The sequence below is a fragment of the Dryobates pubescens genome, chromosome 6 (genome assembly GCF_014839835.1).
Source record: "Dryobates pubescens isolate bDryPub1 chromosome 6, bDryPub1.pri, whole genome shotgun sequence".
Taxonomy (NCBI): Eukaryota; Metazoa; Chordata; class Aves; order Piciformes; family Picidae; genus Dryobates; species Dryobates pubescens.
The window spans coordinates 20942135-20966320 of NC_071617.1; the positions used below are offsets into that span (position 1 = coordinate 20942135).

A 24186-nucleotide genomic window follows, 5' to 3' on the forward strand; every position below is an offset into this window, starting at 1 on the left:
CTATCTAAGAAAAAAAAAAAAAAAAGAAGGAGGGAAAAAAGAAAGAAAGAATGTGCATTAATTACAAGGTATTGACTGACCTGGATTAGCCTTTATTCCATGTCAGCAGAAAAGAATGTCTAACATCTGCATCAATTACAAGGACAGAATAGGCTGCTTGGAAGTGGATTTCTTGTGAGAAATAAAAGGAAATCAACTTCTGGCTTATTTGTGTGCCTAACTCCAGCACGCTGTAATCTACTAATGGGGTAGTACTTTCCTTATAAAACCTTTCAAGTAATTTTAGGAATGCAACAGTATTTAACCTCACTAAGTTTCTGCCTGTGCTCTTTCATTTCAAGTTGTTAGGAGGCCAGTTTTTCCTTATTTACAAATAGTTGTATTTTAATCAAGTGGGAGCAAGGAAACAATGTCTGCTCATAAGAAAATAAGAAGAGGTGCAGGATCAGAATATAGTTAAATGCTAGCACTTCCATTTCAAAAAAGAGCACTGAAAAATTGTACAAAATATGGAATGAGAACCATTTACTGCCAGAAACCTACGTTATATCAATAGATAAAAGAAGCTTCACCTATTCAGCTTATACAGTCTGTAAGTACCTGTCTGACAGTGGCAATCATTTCTTCAATCAAACAAAAGTCCAATGTTGGAAGCTAAACACACAGACATGTTGAGTCTAGAATCAGGACTGAACTGATGGCATAATTAAGGATAAAGTCTCTTTGTCATTGCTTATTCTTCAACATAAGTTTGAAGACTAATTCTCTTTCGAAATCTTATGATATGGCAGAAACAGAACCCTTAGAATTCAGGCCTTCAGCATCCAAAGACACTATTATGCCTCCTGAACACTTAGTGCAGTCTGTCCATCTTTAGAACCTATTCTATAGTAACCTCTCCAATAGGTGCAGATTTAGCATTTATTCTATCAGGAAGTACACATTATTTTCCTCAGCTAAACCAGAACTCATTTAAAATCAGAAATTATTGCTTTTCTTCCCATGCATCAAATGCAGCTGACAAACAGAACTACTGCTACGGACATCAAAATCTAGTGCTGGTTTTGAAATACCAATGAACAGTTACAACCAAACTACAGAGAGCAAGCTTGATTTTAGTTTTATCTTTTAAATTTTGGCCATATGCTAGGTCCAAAAGTATTTAAAGCATTCAAATTATCCCATTCCGATACTGAATTGACTCATTTATAATGATTATGCAGTTCTTCACAAACTCAAAGTTAAGACAACAGGGATATCACCTCTGCAGGGACAGACTTAGGTTAAACATGCTGAATTTGAGATTTGGAAGATGTTATTAATTTGACAAAAGGTAGAAAAAAGTGACAACCTTTTGTTACTGACCAAAATGTTACTATACATCACGGAGTAGAAAGAGCACATATTGTGTAAAACTGTGTGTTGTGAAGTGTTTCAGATGAAATACATATAGTAGCAGAACTTGATTTTTAAGTGGAAAATCTACTTGCAGATACATAGCATGATGTAAGAAAAAAATATATCTTATATATAAAGTGAAATATCAATTAGTTGTGCTTCTTGACAGATTGCAAAAACAACTACAGGCTGAAATGTTTTAACTGGGATTTTCATATATCTTTACTTAATAACAAACTAAGTCTGCCAAATACACAACTTGAACACATCCAGACTTGAAGCGACTTGCCAGAATGTCTAACTTGGCAGAAAAAAAAGTAAGCAGGATCTAGTCTGGTCAGCAGGCAGTATTTTCAGCCCTGCAATATTCAGAGTTTTGGTTTGCTTGTGGGGTTTTGTGTTGTTGTTTGGTTTAGGCTTTGTTTTTATTTTTGTGTGATTTGTTGTTTGCTTGTTTTTTAAATTCACATTAAATTCTAGAAGAACTATAAGGGCTCAAACATGCAACCAAGAAGTCTCCCTATATGTCAGTGCTTACAAACATATTTGTTGTCTTATGCCAAAGGCATCCCACATTGTATCATTTTTGTTTAAACTCAAGAGAAAAAAAAAGGCATAGAAGTAAAAGCAGTATTATTTTCTTTCCATACATCACCTTCAGTATGACTTTCCCTCCTCCTTCCTTTCCCTTCCAGGCTCTCTGTATTTTACATTAAAAATTTCCTGGTATGACATTATCAGCGTGGCCTTTCCAGCTCTTTTATGCACATACAGAGAAGGGTGCGGGTAACTTATAAAAGTAGCTGTAAAGTAAATAGGCCTATAAAATTGGACAATTTTGGAAAAGGGAGCTATTTGTCTGTATTCAGAAGTTACAACAATACAGTGATGTTTTCCCACCATACATAAGTGCAAACCTGGTTTGGGGTATCATACCCTTCAGTCACAGCAGTAATTGCATGGCTTTTAAATTAATCAAATTTAAATTCTTCCCTGAAAGCCTGTACAGCAAGTTTTATTTTCAGAAAAACTTTGATTTCTCCACCTCTCAAGGAACAGACCCACAGAACCACCTCACTGCTATCTTCCAAAACCATGAACATCTAAACACAGGCTCAATAGCCCCAAAGAGGAAGAGAAGTGAAAAATACATATATATATATATATAAAAGGGCACAAGTAAACAAAAAAAGTATTTTTTCATTAAAAAAAACATATTCTCAAACATGAAGAGAATGTAAAAACCTTAGTTAGATCCTCCTCAGCTGAGCCCATGGGAATAAAAATACAAAACAACACAAAAATGCTAAACAACCCCTACCACCACCAAAACTAAATCAAACAACAAAACAACCAACCAAACAACAAGAATAGAATAGAATAGAATAGAATAGAATAGAATAGAATAGAATAGAATAGAATAGAATAGAATAGAATAGAATAGAATAGAATAGAATAGACCGGACCGGACCGGACCGGAAGAGACCTTCAAGATCATTGTGTCCAACCCATCAACCAATCCAACCCACCTAAACAACTAACCCATGGCACCAAGCACCCCATCAAATCTCCTCCTGAAAACCACCAATGACGGTGACTCCACCACCTCCCCAGGCAGCCCATTCCAATGGGCAATCACTCTCTCTGTATAGAACTTCTTCCTCGCATCCAACCTAAACCTCCCCAATGGCAACTCAATCAAGCTGGGCAAGTGTAGAGGCAGGAAGAATTTACCTGCCACCCAAAGTGTCAACCACCATCTTCAGTCTGTTCACAAAAAGGAGGGCTCAGCACTTAAAAATGTGTGGCAGTACTGGTGGTTTTGGCTCACTCTCCTGCACCCTGCTTACAACAGCCCTAGATGGGACCAAAGCTAGCTCCAAAAGCATTGTACCACGCTTCTCCCTGGCCAGGGGAGCTCAGCAGTGCAGAGTACATAGGAACACACTGGGGCAGTTGAATTTAAGAGCATGCAATGACTCCAAGATCATGATCTGAATCATATCCACATTTCTCCATCTGTCTGAAAGATGTGTAGCAAAACGGACCGGAGTTGCTGCATTAATAATGTAGATTCCACACAGGTCTGAAGTGCTGAGCATGTTAGTCTATGATACATGCATAGCAGTCACACACATTGAAAAAGTTAAGTCACAATAAAAAATTGCAGAGGCACAGCCGTATTTGGAAAGTTAGTGAGAAAACCAGTCTCAACATACAAGCAGTGTACAGAGAGAGCACTTTCCCCAGAAGCACACAACACTCCAAAGGATGCACTATGAGTTCCCATTGATGCTGCTCTATATCAAATAAAGCTTGCCACATCATCATGAGTCCCTTTAGCTTTGGGAGTAGGACAAAAATCAGTACTCAGTACAATTCCAAACTGGCAACCTGCATAGTAGAAAAACTCTGTTAGAAAACACAAAACATAAATGTATGATCTCCTCAAATCCATCAGTCCATGCTATGCTACCTGTAGTCAGCTCTTGGAGTAAGAGTTGCAGAACTGTAACAAATACTGGAACTCAGTGGCATTAGACTTCTTAACTATGTGAAATGCAGGTATTATTTTCCTCCAGGAGTTCCTTATGAAACACTTGAGATATTTCTGAGCATTTTATCAAATGCACAATATTAATAAGAAATATGCAACTAGCCAAATAATTATACTTGTATATCCCAAAATTATCATTTCAAGATGCAACCTAAAACCTTAGTCCTGCAACACAACTCAACCGTATAGTTCCTTGTACCCACCCCCATTACTCCATAAATTGCAAGAATTCCACATCCTTCCAGGCTCACAGCACTCTGCTCTGTTAACACCAAAGTCTGGAGAAGTAGGTATATGAGAAGACATGGGTGTGAGTTTTCACTTCCAAGAGGCAGAAATGACAGGGGATGACAAGCAGCAGCACTAAACAGTCATCTTTAATAACCAATGTACTTTTATAATAAATTTGTTACATTCTTCATAAGCATTTCTGAGGAGAGAAATGAGCAACAAGTTCACAGACTTCAGACCTCACAATAAAATCTTCTGTCATGTGGAAGGATTTTCTAGCTAGCAGCTGTCGGTGGAACAAGTCTTTAAATACTTTGCCTGTTTTAGCAGGTCACAAAATATATGTGTGGTCAGGTTGAGGAGGGCAACTTAGTGGCACCTCCAATTTCATATTCTAATGTCAGGTGCTATAAGAGTAAATCAGTACCTCTAGTTAATAATGCTGCTTCTTTGGAAGTGGAAAGCCTATGATTTCCAAAACCTTTAGACAGTCTTCAAATAAAAATAATTTATTTTACTGCTGCTCAGTTGTGGAAAAAAATAATAATACTAAGACATGAGATACAAAAGACAAAATTCCACACATCACTTACAGACTGAAAAAGGTTCACTCTGTTTCATTTTGAACAACCACAGAGCTCCGAGGGCTGAGATCTGATACCAAGACTGTTTCACTGGATAGGGATCCTAAACTGCACTGAAACAAACCTTGAAATGCATCCATTTGCTTTCTGGGAGGGTTGCAGCAGAGCTGCATGGTCCTAGAGGATTTCCTGTCGCCTACAAACTGTATATTTAATTTAAATTTTTTAAAAACAATAAAATTAACACCCACCCACCCCCCCCCAAACAATCAAGAGAGAACATCCCATCTTTAGAAATGCTGCCTTGCCTTGGACATGACCAGACAAAACCATCTCCTGGCCAGACATCAGGCAAAATTCCCCTATGATTAGCCTCATACATAACTGGATTCTTCAAATATTGCTTTCCATTGTGGAAGATATCCCCTCTCAGGAGATAAGATTTAACCATCGACAGGAAATTTTTTATACAGCACAAAGTACAAATATATAAAATAATAATCACCCTTCTCACAAATATAGAAGTTGAGAGCAAGCTTGTGGGTTTTTACTATCTCAACAAAAAGTAGACATAACAGAATACAAATAACTTGGATTGCCTGGCTTTTCCAAGCCAGGAATGTCTAGACTTGCTAGGAGAGAGATTATATCCAAACTCTTACCACCTTGAACAATTTATTTGTCCTTCCATTATCTGAAGCACAGACTGTATTTTGTGCATAAGGGAAAAGAGACAACACGTACTGCACTTGGAAGTTGTGGCCATTTTTAATTGTTCTGTGAAATATATGTTGTGGGGACCACTGTCAAGATGTGTGTAATGCAATTTATATTAAGCCCTGTTCCACAAAAGCCACAACTAAGAACAGCCACTCTTTTCAAAGGATTTGGTAGCTTTTAATGTCTTGAATTGCATGATTGGTTTCACAGCATGTTCTGACCAAAGAGACTACCAGAACATAGTATGGCTTTAAATTAAAGAATAAAAGTCTCCTGTGTGCTCACTTCAACATCTCCAAGGCTCTTTTGCCTCCACCACTAAGGGACCTGGATACCATGCAACAGGAGCAGCCTCCCACTTTTCTGCCTCTTCACCTTGTGCTCTCTTCAGCTTGCTAACTCTTCAAGAAACTGCCCTCAGTAGTTTGGCACATCAATCCAAAACACACAGAAGCTTCCTCTTAAGATTTTGTTACTCATGAAACATCAAAGCTAGCTCCCCTTCTGTTTGTCAGCAAGCAGCAATTTCCCTGTTTTTTTTTGTTTGGTTTTTTTTAAAGCTAAACTATTGGGAGCCAATTAAAAATGCAAAACCTAACAACTAAGATTTCCTCTCTAAAATTCAGGATACATCAAAACCTCTCAGCCCACTTATAACATCAGTGGCATAGTTTTAAATTACTGCTGGACATAGAATTAGGTGAATGAAAGACAAAAAAACCCAGGCCACTATGACTCTTAAGTGATAATTAATACGAGCTGGCTTGAATTTGCTAACTATAAAACATCAGAGTCAAGTGATAAATATTTGGGAGGTACCTATGCTGCTGCACACCTTAGCAACTCAAAGGGCAAAAAGTCTTTGTGTCCTTATTTTTAACCCCTTTGAATCTCTCAATTTCAAGGCTGCAGTCAGCCCAAGATAAAAGAATGTAACCTTGGTAATGTAATCTATTTTAAGAATTGTGGCTTATTTTAACTGGAAATAAGTAAATCAATTTTTGCCTCTTATCCTTCAGTATCCTTTAAGTTGCTCTGGAAGAAATGTAGCTGGGGAGGCAGTGAAATCAATGAATATGAAAAGAGGTTAACAGCATGTTATTTGAATAAAGCAGCAAGCTACAGTACAGAGAGAATTTCATAAAAAGGGGGGAAAGCACAAATTTTGGGATGAAAGCTGACTTACATATAAGAATGTTGAATTTACAGTACTCTTACTATTTTACATCCTATTAGTGTTAAGTAAAATCCAATATTAACACTAATAGAAAGACTAACAGTTACTATGTCTAGAGAAGAGCAACAAAGCTGATGAGGTGTTTGGAACACAAGCCCTATGAGGAGAGGCTGAGGGAGCTGGGATTGTTTAGCCTGGAGAAGAGCAGGCTCAGAGGAGACCTTATTGCTGTCTACAACTACCTGAAAGTAGGTTGTAGCCAGGTGGGGATTGGTCACTTCTCCCAGGCAACCAGCACCAGAACAAGAGGACACAGTCTCAAGCTCTGCCAGGGGAGGTTTAGGCTGGAAGAAATTCTTCCCAGAAAGAGTGATTTGCCATTGGAATGGGCTGCCCAGAGAGGTGGTGGAGTCACTGTCACTGGAGATGTTTAAGAGGGGACTGGATGAGGCACTTAGTGCCATGGTTTAGTTGATTAGATGGTGTGGGGTGACAGGTTGGACTTGATGATCTTGAATGTCTTTTCTAACCTGGTTAATTCTATTCTATTCTGTTCTATTGCTCTTTTTCTATATATTAACCCCATACGGTTGGCAGCAGTGTGAAGTTCTTACCACCATTTGTGTTCCCACACAACAATACTGGGAGCAGTGAAAACCCTGGAATATATGACAGTCAACCATCTTCCCCTCATCCCATCCCCACCCAAAAAATATCCCCCCACAAAAAAAAAAACCCCAAGTGAAACCCAAACCCAACAAACAAACCACACACAAACAACACCTCCCAAACCCATGAGGAAATTACTTCAAATCATTATTTCTAACATGACAATTTTCATGGTAACTGCGTCTTTTTAGGAAGTTCTAAGTACTACGGAACAATAATTCAGCACATTGTAGCTTTAACAAAAGTAGGTGTTCTGTTTGGTTACAAAGTCACCCCATATGAAAATAAAAATCTCATGAAAGGCAATGGCTATCATTCCCAGCTTGGAAAGAGCACACACCAAGTACACTGCTATCATTTGCAACCACTGAACAGTACTTCTGTATTTTCACTCCAGGTCAAGCACAGCTAAGGCTTTAAGGTATTACAGAGATATCAGACTGTACACTATGTCCAGGGGTCTTCTTCAAGGGCTATTATGGTACTCAAATTATTTTTGAACAGGAAAAGTTAATTTAAACCTGGAACATCTTTTTTAGGATCAGCAGCACATTCCTGAGATGGCAAGCAAGACAGATGCTAATCATGACACAAAAATTAAAAATGCTATTTACAAAGGAGTAGTCAATCAATCATTTGCTTAAAAGTATTTTATATACATAACTAAGCTCAGAGTAATTAATACATTTAATAAATAGACACTGTTTATCACTCCTGATGGATATTCACCACAAAGGGAAATGTTTCCTACCCTGATCACTCCAAGGAACAGTAAGGGTGAGCCATCACTAGAAGAATACTGGGGCAGAAGCTGGGGAGGCTCCTGGGTACTACTGAGTGCTCCATGCTTTGCTTCACCATACAGATTGCATTTCTTGGGCTCCATCTCAGCAGCCCTTTGCCTCAACTGGCAATTTCAAGCAATGCAAACAGACCACTAAAATTTTTGTTCCAATCAGAAAGGCAGATGCTGAGAACTGATCTATGGCATCACTGTGTTTTACTTCCCGGTTCTTCATGGACCAGTCTGGGGGTGGGGATGTTGTGTTGTATTGTTAAAAATTCCACTGGCAATATTTTACTCTGGATAAGCAAGCACAGCTTTAAGTCAGGCTGATGGACAAATTACAGCTTGCAACTTAAATATAAACATATTTTTTTAAAAAAAACCCTCACAATTAGGAGAGTTCCACATTCAACCACACTAAATAGCATCCAACTGAGAAGAACATATAAATTAGGATATACGGAAAATTAGTACACAACTTGTTTGCTTCAAGAAAGATATTGAGGCACTGGAGCGGGTCCAGAGGAGAGCCACAAGACTGATGAAGGGACAGGAGGGAAAGTCTCATGAGGAGAGGCTGAGGGAGCTGGGGTTGCTTAGCCTGGAGACGAGGAGACCCCGGGGGGGGAGCTTATCACATTCCACAACTACCTGAAGGGAAGTTATAGTAAGGTGGGGGGTCAGACTCTTCTCCCAGGCAACTTGTGACAAGACAAGAGGGCATGGCCTGAAGCTGGATGTTAGGATGTCAGGGTAATTAGACACTGGAATGGACTGCCCAGGGAGGTGATGGAATCAGTGTCCCTGGAGGTGTATGTGGTACTCTGTGACATGATATAGTTGATGTGATGGTGTTAGGTTGTAGGCTGGATTTGCTGATCTCAGAGGTCTATTGCAGCCTCAATAATTCTGTGATTCTATGACAACAGCCTACAACCATTTTTTCAAAGAAAAATGTGCCAAACTCTCACATTGTGCAGAGAGGCCAAGAAGTTAGTGAGGAGTCAGAAACAGAATGCTCAATTTCATCACCCTTCTGCTTTGCTTTTATCCCAGTTCCAATCAGATTTCAAATGTGAAATTCTTAACCTTAGCAATGATAAAAAGGAGATAGTGAAGCCAAAGCAGATGTCTTCTTTATAAAGACACTTCCTCCTTTTCAGAGGATTAAAATCTGCTACAAAATGAGGCTATGAATAGTAAGTAAAGAAAAATAACTTGGCACCAGAAGATAATATTACTGAGGACTATGAGAACATAGCAAGAATGTGTAATATTTTTAACCAACATTCTTCTAGCTTCCAATACTTTTCAGCTAAAGGGATTTCCTAGGTTTGCAGTGGCTTGTTTATTTGAAGCTGTCTTCCAGAGAGTTCTCCAGTTTCTCCTTCAACTTATGAATTTTTTACATTCACAATATCCTTTGGCAGGGAAGTCCACAGCATCCACCAACTTCTGCATTATTAGCCAAGACCATTTATGTTGAATCGCACCCATCTTGTGTCACCTGATAATCACAAGTTCTTGCCTACAAAACTGCACAGTTGATATACACCATTTATTCCAGACATCTCTTGCCTTAAGTTATGCAGCAAGAAGAGAACCGAGCAAGGAGTAACACAAAAACTAGTTTCAGAGAATGGGAGCAGGTAGCCAAAGTATACAATCACCATCCTTCAGCACACAGATGTTTTTGTGCCCATCTCAGCCAAGTTGATACACCATTAAGCCATTATGACACACCATGTGTCTGCTGAAAGCCCACAGCCCTGTGCAAAAGGCAATGTGCAGCATTTGCTAACTCCAGTGACCCTACCATGGCATTCCTGCCCTGAAAGAATCAGTTTAGACTGACTTCTAACTAGAAGAAATCTAGAAGAAGAAATACTGCTGCTGTTTTCCTTGCTTCATTTCAAAGCTATGGTCTCTTGGGCAGTCTGCAGATTTACATGACTGAGCTCACCTGTGTTTCCTGTGCAGACTTACATACTACACCAGACAGAGTGCAGAAGTTAAGTCACAGTACTTAGAAAACTAAGTGAGTCTTATGACAAACAACAGAAGCAGCTGGTAGGATCCTACTGGTGCCATCAGGTACACAATGCAAGGAAAAACACTTGGATATTTTACAGTGACATAAGCTGGTTGTCCACTGGGATTTGTCAGTAGCTGTTTATAAAACCCAGGTGTAACAGTCTTTCCCTTCAGGATGTGAGTGTGAACCACAAAGTCTGTAAGGGAGGATCCAGCTGGGGGAAGTCATGGCTCCTGCTTAAGGAAAGAAGATGGAGAGGAAAGGGGGAAAGGAAGAAGAGTTTGAGGGAGTTGAACTTTCTCACATCTTTCTTTTCAAAGCTTTCTACATTAAGACACAGAAAAAGAACCAGTCAAGCTGACTGCAAAAACCTAGTAAAGGTTCCCACATCCTTTTCTAAGCATTTTGCATAAGGCTACTTCTAAGATAGCACTTGACTGATACCCGAAAAAATTTTAAGCATGGGAGACTTTCAAATGGTAGACATCATCTGGTTTCTATGAAGCAAGTCTTGCTATGTTGTGAACAGTATTCAAAGTCATCAAAACAAAAACAGTGAAGCACTTGGAAAACCATTCGATAGCATGAAAATCTTGTTAACCTGTAAAAAGTTGTTTTAATCCTACAAAACGGGTATTTCATAATGCAATATTTACAATTAATCTCCTGAAGTTTTACAAATGAGCTCCAGATCACAAGCAGTTGTGAAGCACAGCAGTCTCTCTGCAAGCAAGAGGAGGAATTTGTGCAATGGGTGGAGTACAGCCTAATTTCCAATGGTTAACTATATCAGAAGGTTAAGAGTGACTTCAGCAAACACAAGCAGAGCAAACGCTAGTTCCTTTGCAAGCTAAACCAGAAATACACTCAATCCACTTCCTGGTATTGACACAGTACATTGTTCTAAATGCATCCATTGTAAATAGAATAGAATAGCTTTGCCGTAAGAAAACAGTTAAGAAACAGTTATATGTGGATACAGTGGGAGGGTTTTGTTTCAATTTGTTTATCTACCACTCCTTGATAGCTACACAAGCTCCTTGAAAAATAATTTTCATGTGAGGTACATGCACTTCCATCTTTGCAATAACCAAATCCCCAGGTTTGAGGCTCTTCCCTCATGGCACAAAGGAAGCAGTGGCATTTATAAATTTAACTGTTGCCTCTAAAAGGATTGACAGAAGAAGTGGCAGAAAAGCAAATAGTCTGCCTGTTTACTGAGTACCCTCAAGTCAAGGACTAGGTTACAATAACTTAATTACAGGAAACTCATTTCTCAGTTGTCTGCTTCTGTGTGCATCATGGTATAACTCCAGTATATGGAGCAGTGGGTCAGTGGGTGAGGGGCAGGGAAGGGCACTGTTAGGTTAAGGCAACACTGACAAGTTTCCAGATAATCAGTTATCTTGGCAGCATTTTGCTCAACCTAGCTTGGCCCTTATAAACTTGAAAGGTTGATTGTTGGAAGTTTGTAACAACAAATACACCATTTTTAAAAAACAAATTATGACAAGAATATTTCTTTGGAGAAAACAAAACAAAACCAAACCCAAACAACCAAGCAGCAACAAAATGTCTGGAAATAATTAAGAAAGTTCACATAAATGTTTATGCACTTAAGTAGCAGTGATACTTTAAACATGAGAAATTAAACACTAACATCTTAATTCTCACTCAGTCATACCAGAGAAGTATTTCTACATACTAGTAAACTGTACAAAAGCTAAGTAAATAGAGAGATGCACATGATCAAAGACTATGGAAGTTTATCTCAGAAGTCAGTGCTAGCACAGCCACTGGCATAAATGCCTGGCAATTCTTTTCAGTAAACATTATCATAACACTCTTTGAAAGTAAGAATATTTATAAAGATAAAATGACAAAACCTCTCAAAGTTCTAAATTCCAGGACTAATGATTTAGTATCATTACAAGGCATTAGTATCATGTCTTGTCTTTAGTACATTTTCATCAAGACATAAGAACAGGTCCCTACATGAAAATGTGTTTTATTCATTACTTCACCTTTTTGTAATTATTATTTTTTACAACTCAAAGTTAATTTCAGAAGAGCAATCAAAAAGGAAGAATTCTGATTAAACTAAATTTTCTTTATTACTAAACATTACAGCTGTTAAAGCACATTTTAATACAAACTACTTGAAGAGCTTCATAAGCACTTTTCACAACAATATACCTGCAATTTGAAAATGAAGATTCAGCATTGCTTCATCATTTTAATTAGCTATATTTTATTCTATAAATTTCTTACCTTCCCAATGTCCCTAGTACCTAATGACGTGTTACTACAACTTAGAAAAAAGCTTTGCAAGTTGTTCTTATTTGTTTTAGCTTTTTTTTTCCCTCACACTAGTAGTTTACAAAACAGAGCATCATGAAAACCAATACATTGTACCAAGCTTCACTGTGGAGGTAGTCTACCTGGACATCAGCAAGGCCATGGATACCATCACCCACAGCAAACTCCTGGCCAAGTGGTCAGCTCGTGGCTTGGACAGCAGCACTCTGCACTGGGTTAGGAACTGGCTGGAGGGCCGAGCCCAGAGAGTGGTGGTGAATGGTGCCACATCCACCTGGTGGCCAGTCACTAGTGGTGTCCCCCAGGGATCAGTGCTGGGCCCAGTCCTATTCAATATCTTTATTGATGATCTGGACAAGAGGATTGAGTCCATCATCAGTAAATTTGCAGATGACACCAACCTGGGGGCAGGTGTTGATCTGTTAGAGGGTCGGAGAGCCTTGCAGAGGGATCTCAACAGGCTGGACACATGGGCAGAGTCCAAGGGCATGAGATTTAACACATCCAACTGCCCAGTTCTACACATTGGCCACAACAACCCCATGCAGTGCTACAGGCTGGGGTCAGAGTGGCTGGAGAGTGGCCAGGCAGAAAGGGACCTGGGGGTACTGGTCGATAGTAGGCTGAACATGCGCCAGCAGTGTGCCCACATAGCCAAGAAGGCTAATGGCATCCTGGCCTGCATCAGCAGGAGAAGGGAAATTATTCTGCCCCTGTACTCAGCACTGGTTAGGCCACAAGTTGATTACTGTGTCCAGTTCTGGACCTCTCAGTTTAGGAAAGATGTTGACTTGCTGGAACATGTCCAGAGGAGGGCAACAAAGCTGGTGAGGGGTTTGGAGCACAAGCCCTATGAGGAGAGGCTGAGGGAGCTGGGGTTGCTTGGCCTGGGGGAGAGGAGGATCTGAGGAGACCTTATTGCTGTCTACAGCTTCCTGAAAGGAGGTTGTAGCCAAGTTGGGGTTGGTCTCTTCTCCCAGGCAACCAGCACCTGAACAAGAGGACACAGTCTCAAGCTGCACATGGGGAGGTTTAGGCTGGATGTTAGGAAGAAATTCTTCCCAGAAAGAGTGATTGCCCATTGGAATGTGCTGCCCAGGGAGGTGGTGGAGTCACCATCGCTGGAGGTGTTTAGGAAGAGACTGGATGGGGCGCTTGGTGCCATGGTTTAGTTGATTAGATAGTGTTGGATGATAGGTTGGACTCAATGATCTCAAAGGTCTTTTCCAACCTGGTTAATTCTATTCTATTTTTTTGGCTTCTGTACCTCAAAATCTACAGAGCTAATTTCCATAGGCAAGAAGTTATTTTTCACATTTCTCACACCTGGGTCAAAATCCAGAGGGGTATTAGGTTAAGGAGTGAGGGAAGGTCAATATTACCTGGAAACAAAAATAATGTGGAGTGTTGGACTATTTCCAAAGACCAAACATGCAAATTGAAGCACAGCATGCCAGAAAAGGCTCAGCCTGCCACATCCACACCAGCTACCTTGGGAACCCTGAAACTGCACATGCCAGGAGGCTGGCATTCCCCTTGCCACTTATGGGAACAACCTCCTTAGGATATCTTGATTTAAGCCTATATATATCAATATACACATATTTCTATATATGTAAATAGATGCATGTGCATACTGTATGTGTGAAAGAATACATAAACAGTTATACAATCTTATACACATGGTTTTTTAATGACCTAGACAATCATTTTTCATCTGTCTTCTGCGTATGTGCAAGATTTCAAGTCAAAGGCATTTGTAATTCACTTGAAACATACAAGTTCAATTGGCATCTGGAAGCTTTCCGGTTTTAGCTTTCCTTGATAATGCACAAGGACACAGTGTTATGTGTCTGTCTAAACCAAACAGACACCAGAAGCTACTGAAAAACACAAAGACCTTGACAATACAGAAAAAGATTTTCAGGGAAGTTTCTAGATCCCTTCCTAACTGCAAAAATATTTCTGGAATGTTTTTTACCTGCTGTCAGTTCATAGAAGCCCAGGACAAACAGCATTGGGAGGGACCCTTGAAGGTCATCGTGCCCAGCCCCTTGCAGTAAGCAGGAACCTCTTTAATTAGATAAGGTTGTTCAGGGTCTCATCGAGTTTGACCTTGAATGTATCGGGGGGAGGGGGGGGTGGCCTCCTCTACCTTTCAGGACAACCCATTTCAGTACTTCACTACCCTCACTGTGAAGAGCTCCCTCCTTATGTTCAACCTATATCTGCCCTGCTCTAGTTTAAAACCATTGCCCCTCATCCTGTTGCTCCATATCCTTCTAAACAGTCTCTCCTCAGCTTTCTTGTAGTTTTGGTGAAATGAAACCATGTTTACAGAAATAAAGAGACACCGAAGGCTTCATGAGTCTTCCAAACATTACATGAAACAAGCAGCTACCATCTTTCCTACTCCTGTACCTAGAACAATCCTGTTCTATGAACAATCAATCCTGCATTTAGTTTCAGCCTTCTAATCTGGGGATGGATCTAGCAGGAAAATGATTGGGAACTGATACCTGGGATGTCCTAACCTTAAAGAGTAGTGTCTTTTCAGTGCCTAACAGATGCACATGTTAGCTCTCAGTCCTCATCCATTCCTCTTCACAAGCATCAATCTGATTGCCATCTTTAGGTTTAGAGAGAAAGCAGTATCAAGCAGGCTGAGCCGCAAGCTTTATTCACGCTACGCCACATGTTTGAATTAATGCAGTCCTTATATGGGGACAGCAGTGATCTAGAAAGTAAAAGTATACAAGGCCTACTAGAGGTTTTGCCACAAAACCATGAAAACCACCTCGCAACCTTCACATGAGATAACCTATTTTTATAAACTATCTTAATGAAACATTCAGCAGCGATTCTGAGAATGGATTAAAATTAGCAGGATTACAAATGTTTTTAAAGAAAGAAGTAACAAATTTTCAGCTGTGTGAATTTAAAGTTAATGGACCTTGAGAAGAAAAAAAATTGTCTGGTTTTCAGAAAGACTGAGTATTTCAAGTTTCCCCTGAATGTAGTGGAAATCATACATAGTCAATTCTTCCTTGTATCAATCAACCTACATCTTGCACGTCAGTTTGGGGTTTATGAGGCTTAAGCATTCCATATGATGAACTGGCTTCAGTCAACAAGATCTCTTTATCAAGACGGGACAAAACATCATCTCCAAATCTGAAATCCTAGCATCCCACTGATCCCCTCCTCTCATTATATATTTTAGAACTAGCATGGATAATGGGCTAGGAAAAGAGGGAATGGTCATACAGAAGGAAGTGAAAAGTTTCTCCTATTTAGCTGAACATGTACACATGAAATTAATTCAGCCTTCCTTTAAGATTAAGGTCAATAAAAGAAACTCACTTTTAAAGATTAAAAATCTTCACAAAATCACAATGCCTTTTTTTTTCCTCAAAAAAAAAAAAGAAATTAAAGAAAAGTACTAACCTTCATTCCTAGGGACAGGTTCTGTGCCACCTGGTGTTTTATCTGGCATCTCTGCAGACACAGGCTTAGTAAAACCTAGCAGATACAAAGCAAAGAGTGTTCTCCATCAAAACCAGTACATTTCAGTAGGACACTCCTCTGCCCCATGACCCACCACAAAAGGTTGAATTTTCAGCTTTCATCATTTCTGTGTTTGTATGTAAAATATGTAAACAAGCAAAACATACCCTGCTATCCAGGGCATTTAATTCACATATATTCAAAATGTTTAGAAATGTTAAATGCATCCATGGCTACAATCCACTAGCACATCCTGGAGTTCAAATTAATTCTTATTTATCTCATGGAAATTCCACTGCAGATGATCTTCCACAACAGCAAATTCATCTTTACTCAAGACAAAATCAACCATGTCTTAGTCTGGAATTACTTTGTCTTTAACATAGATGCCTCATGGACACAGCACTGAACATGCTGAAGATTTGGAACTAGTGAAAAATCTTCTCACAGCTCCCTAAAATCAACAGCAATTAATAGTGACCTGAAGGTCTGTGCACATGAGTTCAGTAAACTACAACTGGATGGTGCTGCAAACTAAGCAAACAAGTGTGCCCTCAACAGATCCTTTAAACAACTATAAACACTTAACAGACTCCAAAATCCTTCACAAAATTGCTGTAAAACATAAACCTCTACTCCAGGAGACATTAAAAACTAATTATTTTTTTTCCCTTTAAACAGATTATTCAGATTTAATTACCTATGCTTATCATCACCAAACAGTTGGTTAGAATAAATACACTGTCTGTTTCTAAAACTTGGCAAGTTTGTTTCCAACCCTCTGCACTTGATGACGCACTACGTATTGTCTGTGAATATTGCACTAGTTTATGAATCAACTTCCAGTTATCCAGTGATTTAATAGTAAAGTTGATAGGAACTAGTCACAGAGTCCATTTGAACCAAGAAACCACATTAATGAATGCAATACAATTGCAGTGTATAGTTAAGAACTTTAAAAAAATACTTTAAAAATCCACATTTTTAATAAAAGGGCCTATTTCATTACTCCCAGTCATATCACCAAATAATCCAACTTTCTCTCCATGCAACGCCAGTAAAATTAATTTGTGTAAGATTCGCTTTGATTTTCTTCTCTGCAAAATGTAACAACACTAGTGAAAGAAGGAAAGACTTAAATAAAGGAAACACTGCTCTTGTTTTCTGTTACATACCCAGTTTTGACTCGCTCAAAATCATAGGCCAACGTTTAGCATTCTTTTATTTATTTATGAAGTTCCTAGTTTTAATCCAGGAAGGAAATCTCTGACAGGTAGTATTCATCAGATTAGGAAAGTAAGTAGCTCTCTCTGCTGTAAGGCCAAGCAGGACTCGCAGAGAAGGCAGCATTTGGGGTATAAGCATGCAAAATGCAATAGAAAATAACGGTTGATCTCCCTCTGTACAAACGATCTCCACTTATTTGAGAAATCTTATTGCAAACTTTGGGATTCTACTAATAATAATGTCAAGATCAACTATATAAAAAACTTATATAAAGAAGCTCTAAATACTTTTGCAATATAATTATTGGCAATAGCTGTAACTGTCTCTGCATCTTAGGCTCAGCTGTTCCAGTAGTCCACAGAATACTTGTAATTTTGCTACCAATTGCTTACTCCTCGATGTACTTTTCACAGACTATCCCAGCAAGAGAACTTGAAATACATATTCATTCATAATCTATGAATAAACACAGCCATACTGTTTACATATCTTAATTAAGCAAAACTCTTTAGCAGTAACCAAAAACATTCAGATGTATGACCATGCATTTTCACAGACCATAATCAGCCAGGGCCACCCAAACAGGCATACTGGGAGGTCCTACTTCAAGAAAGTCGTTGTTCCTTCAAGTAGATTGGCTTGCCTTTAAATCCTAGGCTGTTAAAATATTGCAGAGCAGCTTTAACATTATGGAGAAAAGAAAGATCTGTTATTTTAAACACAGGACCTAAATCAATAGCATGCTATTGCTAATTCATGGGACCACATTCAAACTTACAGCACATCACTATGCTCAGGAAAAACACAGATTACCTACATCTCACAGAAAATGCAGTCCTCGTCTCTTAAATTAATTGAACTTTGCCAAAAGAATATTGAAGTTTTTCAGTTATTCAAAATAGCTATTAATGGAAATACTGCAATTTTTCCATTTTAAAATTTCATGGAAAAGCTTTCATTGGAGAGAAAGCTTCTGTTCCATTTTGGGTCTCTCAGCATTTCATCTCTGTACACTAAAAATGCAGCAAGCAGCTTGAAAGAAACTATTGTTTATCACAGGACTGTTTGCAATTGTAACTATGGAGTCCGATATGTATTTATGTTTAATAATAAACATTGCTAACCAAAATCTAACCTGAACCTCCTCTTTTGTGTCAAATCCCTGGGCCCTAGTCTACATCTGTTCCAAATAGCTGGAAGTGATAATATTTAAGGAACTGGTTGGATTTCTTCAAAAACAACCAGCATTAACATTAAGATTCTGCTGGAGGTGCTTTATTCACAATCAACATATGTATTGCTTTAATCACAATTTTTAAATGCAGTCTTTTACAAATTAAATAGTCAGTGCTTTATGAATACAGATCAATATAAGCAAAATAACTGAAGCCCTGAAGTTCCATATTACACACTGTCCTGTTAACAGTAAAACATCTGCTGGTTAAATTTTAAACAATATTTTGATGAGTTGTTCCTGCTTTAATTACCACACACATACAAAAAAAAAAGTTTAAAAAGTTTAAAAAAATGGTGGGGAGAAAATGGATATTTATAGATCTCTTGACACAAGGTATTTTGTAACAAACAAGGATGCTTAGATGCTCACACACAGCCTGGACAGACTGCTGCATCGCTCAGGTGAACGGTGTTGGATGTTGCGGTTTTGAGTGTAGAACCACTCACAGAACCCCAAAACCAGCACTCAAAGTCTCAGGTTGCAGGATGAACTCAGCTCCAAGGAAGGCTATGGCAAAGCTTCCACCCACATTAACACAACCAGAACTTCTTATTTGGCTGTTAAATACTGCACACATCTTTGTGAAAGAACCAGGATGGTTGTCCTTTATTATAGTTCTTGCCTACAAAATCCCTTCTGGAGCAGATGCATTGCTGCTCTGAACCTCCCAAGAATAAATTTTAATCCCAGGTCATGTGAACCATATAAGCAGGTTTATATGCTAACATTAGCACTTTTTTTTTCTTCTCTTTTCACATGAACCAAGAAGTGACACTGAAAGAAACTCTAAGTAACATGGACAGAAAGGATAGAAGTTACAAGGACAAAAACTACTATATGCCATCAAGCCTTACTGCTGTTTCAATTCATCATCACCCCTCAGTCTTTCTAAGTAACACAGCAGTACCTGTGTAAGATTAAAGTGTTATTTCAAGTTAATATTTATTCCTTCAATATTGCACAGAATCCTAACGGCTCCTTTCATTCCCTTCCAGAAGAGCTTTGGCTGTGGGTGTGAGTTACAGATTCCCATTTCCAGCAGTCTACTCCGTCAAGATCCCACAAAAATCTCTGCACATCCATGCATACTAAAGCATTCCAAGATTAAGGGGGTTTTGGGGATGTTTTTTGTAAGATGATACACATTTTTCTGATCTTCCCAAACCTGGTCACCCTCGCACCTTCTTTTCCACAGAAAGTGATGCTTAAGACAACTGCACCATGACATGAGCCGGTCCAAACAAGACCACTTGATGTATGTTGGCCAGAAGGAGCAAAACCTCCTTTGCACATGGTTTGCTCCACCAATGAAAGTCATAGTAATGGCATTCTCTCTCCTGCCCTGGTACAATTTAACCCTGCACCATGCAGCCACTTGGTCACTCCCCCCACACAGTGATGAGCAAAGGAACTGGGGGGGGGGGGGGGGGGGGCGGGGAAGAGTAATAAAAAATAAAATAAACCCATGAGTTAACAACAGTTTAATAGGTCAGAAAAGAAAGGGGAAATAAAATAATAATATACAAATTAAGTAATGCACAATAAAATTGCTCACCACCTGCTGACTGATACCCAGCCAATCCTGAACCATGGTGCTCCTTGGCCAGCTCCCAACAGTTTGTACACTGGGCTTGATGCCATATGGTATGCAACAACCCTTGGACTTGTTTGGACCAGCTGTCCTTTCTGTATCTCCTCCCAGCTCCTTGTGCACTCTCAGCTTCCACTGGCAGGGCAGTACAAGAAGCCAAAAAGTTCTTGACTTGGTATAAACATGACTTAGCAACAACTAAAACATCAACTTGTTATCAACATCATTCTCATCCTAAATCTGAAACACATCACTATACCAGCTACTGGGAAGAAAATTAACTTTATTGGAGCAGAAACCAGGACACGCCTCCTTCAGAACAGCATAAATCAGTATCATCCTCTGACTAGTTTCTGGAGCTAATCAACCATATTGCAGTTGCAATTAAAAAACCGCAACTTTTCCCCATCAAGGAAAGGCCAAATCACAGAATTCCTTTGTCACTTTCATTCTTGTTTACTGTAACTCATTGTGTTTCAACATGGAAAACATCACAAACATTTTAGTGTGAGGAATGAGCTGTCTGGCTCCTCTGTGATTTAACTGCTACACATATACCTTCTCCTTCCTCCAATCTTTCCAATAGCTCTGAATCCATTCCCACTGCTGTCTCAAGACTTCGGTCATGCTCTTTGAAACCCAGTGAAAGATCAAGTGCAGCAGCTAAGCACTGTGTTTGAGGCTGCAAGTCAAGAGAGCATTTTGACTTCCTCCCTTGCCCCCCCCCCCCCCCAAAGTAACACAAGATATGAGGTCTAGCAGGGAATGCCACATGGTATCTTCTCCTGCAAGCTTTGTATGAAATGAACTTATTGAAAAGATGAGATATGATCTACATTTGGTCACTGTCCAACCACGTTGCAAGACTCCTTAAAAACATAACACCACTACAATACATACATAGAATACATACATAGAATAAACCAGGTTGGAAGAGACCTTCAAGATCATCGCGTCCAACCCATCAACCAATCCAACACCACCCAAACAACTAACCCACAGCACCAAGCACCCCATTAAGTCTTCTCCTGAAAACCTCCAGTGATGGCGACCCCACCACCTCCCCAGGCAGCCCATTCCAATGGGCAATCACTCTTTCTGTATAGAACTTTTCCCTAACATCTAGCCTGAACCTCCCCTGGTGCAGCCTGAGACTGTGTCCTCTTGTTCTGGTACTGGCCGCCTGGGAGAAGAGACATACCAAGTGAAACAGAGGAAGACCCCATCTTCTAGGAGGAGGAAGGGGGAGGGGGGGGTGTCAAAACCTTGACTGACATTCCCCAAATGCCCTTCATGAGTTCAAAGCCTAAGCTTAAAGTTGTCTGTTTTAATTGATGAAATGCATGGATTTAATTCTGATGCATTAAATCTGTGCTGATCACAGCAGTTTATCAGCTCAGTAGAATCAGTATATTTTGCATTTAAGCTGTTTCAGTGCAGGCTGCACAAAACAACTTAGTGTAATTAGCAACTGTTACTGTCTTTCAATAGAATTGCACCATTAATGAGTATTTTTTAAAATATCCTCCTTCTTACATGCAGCTTTTCTCAAGATCTGCCCTATAGTGCATACAATCACATTCTGCTACAGAAAGAGGATAGCAAACAAGGCAATGCCTCTCCTGTGATGCTAGGAAATGGTGACAGCACTTTACCACACTGATCCATGTCTGAACTGTACAGGCACCTGTTCCAGCCCAGCTCCCGCAGGTGGCACTAGCTGCTCCTTACAGTGCCACACTGCTCATCTCACAGACAAAACCAAATGCTAGTAGCAGAAACTGCCTCTCCCTTCTGGTCAGCGTGCTGAGCAAGTGCTTCAAATTCTTTTAACTTTCAGACAGTTGAATTGTCTTGCATATCACTCAAGTCTGGATGTGAGTCTGAACAGCCTGATAGCTAAGCCACTATATCACCTTTGGCTTATTTCAAAACACCATCACCAGAATAAACCACAGTTCTTTTCTAAAGCACTGGGCATTTTTCAAATTATACACACACATACTGCTTACTTCTCTCATGCCTTTGTACTCAGCAGTTAATCTCAGCAGCCCTTCCAAGTTTTCCCAAAAGTTAAAAAGGAAAAACCCAAACACACAAACAACAAACAAAAATCCATTAAAAGATTATATTTCACTTACACACAGTAGATCTGTCACTTTGGACACTTTCTTTTGAATCTAAGCATGAAAAAACAGACAGGATTGGTAAGGTGGTTCAGCACAGGACACGCCTGACATACACTCCGATGAAAAACAAGGACAAGCAAGATAAGTAGGTCAGTCTCAAGATATTTAGGGACTTACAGGCAAGTCCCAGCACAGAATGTATGAGTACAGCAGTAACAAGTCATAGCCGCCAAGTACAGCTATTGTATCACAAAATCCTGCTGTCACCTACTCTAAGAAATCTTTGACTTAAAAAGCAAGCAATGTATTCTAGACAAGCCATTTCCTAAGCAATTTAAGCAGTAACACAACATAATGCATTACACCTAGTTACTCCACCAAAAAACTAACCAACATTTCATTACTGACATTTACAAAGATGGAGATGAAATATTTTAATTGAGCTACTGTTACATTGTTTTCTGATTTCATTTTTGAGATAATACTAGTTCTACTGTTGAATGCTAATTAGGGCCACACAAATAAAACTGAATTAGAAACCAAATGGCTAAGAACAGACAAGTGCACACGGTTCAACATTTACTAGAACAGTTTATTTCCAAGTACCATTAAACTGTAATATGCATACCGAGTGCTGAAATGGCACAAAAAAGGCATTACGCACACACTCTAGCTACAAAGAATTTTAGGGTACAAGTCTTCACACTGCAAGAACACTCAAAGCTATAGCCAGAACCATGACAGTTGCCACAACAGACAACGTGACTTTTTCCTTGACAAATTCTCCAGTATTGTAAGAACATACACAGTCATTTATCACATTACCTGAGGGATTTACAGCCAAATACAGTCTCTAGCCACATGCTCTACACTGCTTTGCCCACCACTCACCCCTCCAACATACACACTCCAGATAGCTGCCTTGACTTGGCAAAAAAATGAAACACCAGACTGTTTTTTTTCTTAAATCTGCATTTGTTGTTTGCACCAGTCACTACTATCCCCCCTTCTTGCAAGATATTTTTCTTTAAACTTTTCCCATGAGAAAAGACAACTGCAAACACATTAGGTCTCAGTTGCCAATAGTGAGGCACACAGCATAAACCTCATTCTGATATAATAAAGTAAAAAACCCCCAACATTCTATAGCTGGATATGAACCTGTCAAACCAGCAATAATAGAAATTATAGGGCACACAGTTAAGGAAATTGAAGAGGAAATGCCATCAGTGTTGATACTAGAATTGCTCAAATTGCTTTTCAAAGCTCTGAACTTTGCTACAATTAGGAGAGACACTGATTTGGATAATAAACAATCATGCAGATGCACACATGCAAAATTTCTCTCCTTAGTCTTTTCCACATTCGAGTCTCTGGTGTTTAGCAGCTGTAGCTTATTTAAAGATTAAAGATAAGGGCTGCTGCTTCTCCATGCCACTCTCCCATAGTAAAAAAACAAAACACCACCCCAGAAGCAACCAAAAATCCTAAAAAACTCCAAAATCAACAGAAATGCAACAATAATTCAAAATTCAACCAAAATAACATGGGCAATAGCCCAGCTAGCATCCTAACAGCTATTTTGTAATCCCATTTCACTATTAGACAGGATAGAATAAATAAAACACAAAAAACCCCAGACCTGTGCCTGGCAGACATAGTCAAGAGCCCCTGATCCATGCCTTCACAGGCTTTGAGTCTCCTCCAAATTACTTTTCTGTTACAGATACTGTGTGGCAGCATTTAAAGAAAAATTCTCTTTTTGCTTGCTGTCTGTACTTGGGATATCACTACAGAGTCTTGGAAAAAATCAGTTTTGCTAATTCATCATTTCACCACAGGCTCAAGCAGTGGATGATATAAAATCAAAATAGATCATGAGGAGGCAAAGCTGTTCTTGGAGCACTAAAGAATCCAATCAAGACATGAAACAAGTCAAATAACAGTGAAAAGTAAATTATGATATACAAAGCCTTAAATGAATTTGAGTCCAGCTTTATGTGCTGAGTAAGTACTAC

At 39.3% G+C, this 24186-nt stretch overlaps 1 protein-coding gene across 1 annotated transcript in view; it reads right to left on the reverse strand.

Moving 5' to 3' along the window:
* PLEKHG1 (pleckstrin homology and RhoGEF domain containing G1) overlaps positions 1-24186 on the reverse strand; it is a 147981-nt gene that overhangs the window by 89600 nt on the left and 34195 nt on the right. The window contains exon 3 of the mRNA XM_009897061.2: positions 15925-15999. Coding sequence (XP_009895363.2) covers positions 15925-15973 — 49 coding nt within the window. The 5' untranslated portion in view covers positions 15974-15999. The remainder of the gene's footprint in view (positions 1-15924; positions 16000-24186) is intronic.